Source organism: Etheostoma spectabile, chromosome 10 (genome assembly GCF_008692095.1).
Source record: "Etheostoma spectabile isolate EspeVRDwgs_2016 chromosome 10, UIUC_Espe_1.0, whole genome shotgun sequence".
NCBI classification, from domain to species: Eukaryota; Metazoa; Chordata; class Actinopteri; order Perciformes; family Percidae; genus Etheostoma; species Etheostoma spectabile.
Genome location: NC_045742.1, coordinates 16,766,514 through 16,770,693, shown reverse-complemented (window position 1 = coordinate 16,770,693; position 4,180 = coordinate 16,766,514). Strand labels below are relative to the sequence as shown.

Genomic DNA, 4,180 nt, shown 5'->3' with positions numbered 1-4,180 from the left:
TTATATTACAATATTACTGTCTCTGAACTGTAATGCGTTACACTACTTCTGAATTACTTTTGAGTTACTTTCACCAAAATAACAGTAGAGGTTTGACTTGGCAGCTAGCTTTTGATTTTTACCACTGGATCATCAAAGTCTCCTCTTTATCCACTTTAATACATCATAGATTATTCATCATATTTTGTGTAATTAAACTAAATTATAATTAAACGTACAACAGGGAAATAGGAGAATTAAAATACTTAATTCTCATTGCAGTTGTAGTGAAGTGTGGCATTGTTGTGAAATGTTTGTTTTAAGCACTTGAATAAGAAATTTATGTTGTTTAGTTTAAAACAGTTTAAATGAAAAGATCAATTATAGTGTGATTAAAACTCACCATTTGCGTTATTTACAGTACTTGATTTACAGCTGATTTAACTTTATTTGTTTAAAGGTGCTCAATGCAATTTGGTTGACGTTACTTCTTGTTGATGTTCAAAGAATTTTCAAACAAAACAAGACTAGCTTGTCCCTCCCTTCTCCTCATCACCTCCCCCTCCCTTCTCTGCTTCCTACCCACAAATCCTTGTTGTCGGTTATTGGCTGGAACATTGCTTGTGTATGCTTCGTGGTGCAGGTGGGCACAGTTTCTTTTGGTTGCCGTTTGTAGACCCTGGGCTGTCCACACAGACTGTGTTTCTTTAAAGTGTGTTCTGGGGACAGGCAGCTCGCGGATAGTGAGAAGAAGTTTGCTGTTTGTGACAACAAATGTTTTAGCCTAAAACATGCGCAACATCGCTTAGAGCCCATTTAACAGTAATTTAGTTTTACTGCAAAGCGTCACAGGAAGTGCTTGTATTTTGAAGTAGCCTACACTAAAGTTGTCTGTTGTGTACTCTTGCTAGCTTACTGAGATGAACGTAAGATGCTAGATGCAAAACATTTCCGTCTGCTCACTTTCTTGTTTCTAAAACTGCAACATATTGAACAATAAATGGTCACAGTAAAAGTTTTGGTCTTCATTCGAAGCTATTCCACTACAGGCATAGTTATTCTTCACCATGATAAAATGCAATGTTATTACTTGTAGCAAGCCTAAACATTAGTTCCCGACATGCACTGCTGTCTGTGCTGACATACCGTCAGTTGTTGTCCATACCTATCTGGTTCTGGCTCTGACCAAAGGATTAGACACGGCACAGCTCGCTTCAACGCAGCATGAATACTCCAAAAAATACTAACCATCTCACAAATGTATCTGCAGTCACCTCAACCATCGAATACAGCAACACGGAATAACACTCACAGCTTTTTTTCCTGTGGCAAAATGTTTCAAGGTGTTGGTGAATTCTTAAAAAAAAAAAAACACCACCAAATGTTGTGTTAAAATGCGTTGTAACTCGCGTTACTGAGATTGTAACAAGTATAATATTACCGAAAATGAATAAATAATGTGTTATATTACTGGGTCACAGAAAAAAAAATACACTACTGTAATTGCGTTACTTTTGTAACGCGTTACTCCCAACACTGTGTCACGTGTATCACAACATGAGCACACAAAGCACAAGAGAATGCCTGGACCAAGTACTGATATGATTCTTCTATCTGGAGGCACGACCCACAGTAATAGGAGTTGCGGTGAGAAAATAACAATCTATAAAAACAGAAGACCATACGTTGCTTTGTGTTGTTGACTGTGTACCATGCATTTAAATGCTTACAAAAATCTCCAATGTCTTAAAGTTGAGTACTGTGTAATGTTTCATTCAATTTGTTGTAAGAACATCAAACCCAGAAACAACAGGAAGCAAACATTGATGTCATAAGTGAAAATGTGATTTATGCCCTAGCTTTTATTGATGGTTTCCCCATGTGAAACAGGACCATCTCAGGCTATTGACACTTAAATATGTGACATTTGAATGTAATAAGAGGATAATGTAAAGAGGGGCAGGGAGAAAAATAAAGAGAGAAGACAGAGGGGTAATAATGAGATGTTAGTGAGACAGATGAGCTCCAACACAACTCTGGTCCCTAAGGTGAGCCCTCATTAATTTGCCTGGAGAGGAGGAATAGAATGACAATCAGAAAGGCTGACTGACATATGCAAAGGTGGGCAGAAAGATTAAGGAATGGATGAATTATGACAGAAATAAACTGACAGTGGAGGGGAAAAATGCAGCAACATATGGGTAGACAAAGGAAGACAAATAAGCAGAGACATGGTGTGCTTTTCTCACACTGTAAAAAAATGACCAATGCCATAGAGCCAAAATGGCTTTTAACAGGTCATAATGATTCCTACTGTTTTGGCAGCCTTACTGGTCAATTAGTGACAGTATACTTTTGGACAAACTATGTCTAAAATGTGGTTGCTCCTTTTTTCTCTGTGAGTCACTCTTGGTCACATTGGTCAGTGAGTGTGCTGGTCTTGATATGCCAAGCCAAATGATTCGGGACAGGTGTACCAGCTTGCCAAGAAGGGAATCATTTCCCTTTCCATCTCAAATCACTACTTAAAGCTTGCCCAAACCTACCACAAAGTGTAAGTGAGTGGACCCTTGGCCTGAGCCAATCAACCTGCCTCAACCTGCCTCCAGGTAGGTTTGACTCCTGGTTAAAAAATATTAGGACTTTTTTATGAGGGTAAATATGGTGCAAAAGGTGAGAGCTTGTAGAATACAAAATCGAAACTTGTATGTTAAATTTGCATTTGTAAAACATATTCACACACATGTGATCTGAATTTGAAGTCAAACAAAGAAAAAAGCACAAAAAAATTACATTATGAAGCAACACTGTATTTGCACTGAATTGGTAATTATATTTTACAAAAATACATTATTACAAGGCTGTAGAGAACAGTGCACTATTGCAGACTTAAATAGGCCTACTAATGTTTTAATTACATTATTTTAATATAGTCAGCCGTGAAGTAAAGTGGGCCAGTCTAAGGTATGAAACTCCAGGGCTGAAAATGAGTCCCACTCTGGCCCTGTTCTCAATGCCCCTTGGCCAAATCTTGCTTCAACACTTTGTCCATCCGTATGAAATAGCATGTATGTTAATTTTTGGGAATTAAAAAAGCGAGGGTACAGAAAAGGTCAAATTCGGCATAAAAAAAACAAAAACAATCAAAGATCTTGAAAAAACACCTTACCTTAAACTCTGTCTCAATGTTGGCCAGTCTTGCCAGTTCGTTGCTGAGCTCGAGGGCGGTCAGCACAGGGTCTTCACTGCTGAGTGACAGGTAAGCTGCACTGGCCAGGCCCTTGTATGCATTCATCCTGGAGCGTGAGTGACTGAACGAGTCTTGCTTCTGTTTCTCAATACATTCTGAACATTTACAGAAGTAGTCATGTGGCCTTTCAATGCGGGCCCCCTTTGTCAAAAGGATGTGGACAATCTCATACTCCAGGCAGTGAGCCGCCAAGATGATGGGCGTGACGTCATGTGAAAAACGCGTTCCATCCTCGTCATAAGCGTAAAAGTCGTCATCTCGCATCTCCTGCTCAAGAGGACTCAAAGCAAGTCGGAGTCCTCCGCCGAAAGCAGGGTGGGCAAGAATGGCTTCAACGATTCGAACATAACCCTTAGAAATAGCCAAAAGTAAGCCATCCCCAATCCTAGCCAAACCATCCTTCTTTAGAAGCAGCTCGGTCACTTCTAGGTGCTCATTTCCCACTGCCAGCTGCAAAGCATTCTGGCCCATGTAGTCCACACAATTATAGTTAAGCGTTTTGGACTCTTCCAGCATTTTGCGGACTACAGGAATGTTTCCGTATTCTGCAGCATCCAGAAAACGCTCCTCCTCTGCTGTGAGGGCTGAGCCACGTTCATTGAACATGTAGGCCGGGCCCCGCACTGCCTGGCGTCGCCCCTTTTCTCTCAGTGTGGTGTGCCGGCGATGCATGGCCTCTACCCTGAAGACAGTAAAGAAGAGAGCAAACAGTGAGCAGAATCCAAGGAAGGATCCAAGGAGACAAAGAACAAATTAGAGGAGCAATTGATGCAGTGATGGAGGGGGAGGGAAAAAAAAGTGGAGAGCAAGAGAGCAAAGGAGGGAGGCAAGAGGAATAGACAGAAATCTTAGTTACATCAAACTGTGATACCAGGGTCAAAGCTCACTGTGAGGCCATCTAAGGTCAACACCATCAAAGGTCTGATTGGCAAGAGCGAGAGATGAAGCTGT

At 40.7% G+C, this 4,180-nt stretch overlaps 1 protein-coding gene across 1 annotated transcript in view; it reads right to left on the bottom strand.

The window, feature by feature from the left end:
* The window catches only part of trpc7b (transient receptor potential cation channel, subfamily C, member 7b), a 63,701-nt gene that overhangs the window by 47,187 nt on the left and 12,334 nt on the right, over positions 1–4,180 (bottom strand). The window contains exon 2 of the mRNA XM_032528395.1: positions 3,149–3,911. Within this exon, the coding sequence (XP_032384286.1) occupies positions 3,149–3,911 (763 nt within the window). The remainder of the gene's footprint in view (positions 1–3,148; positions 3,912–4,180) is intronic.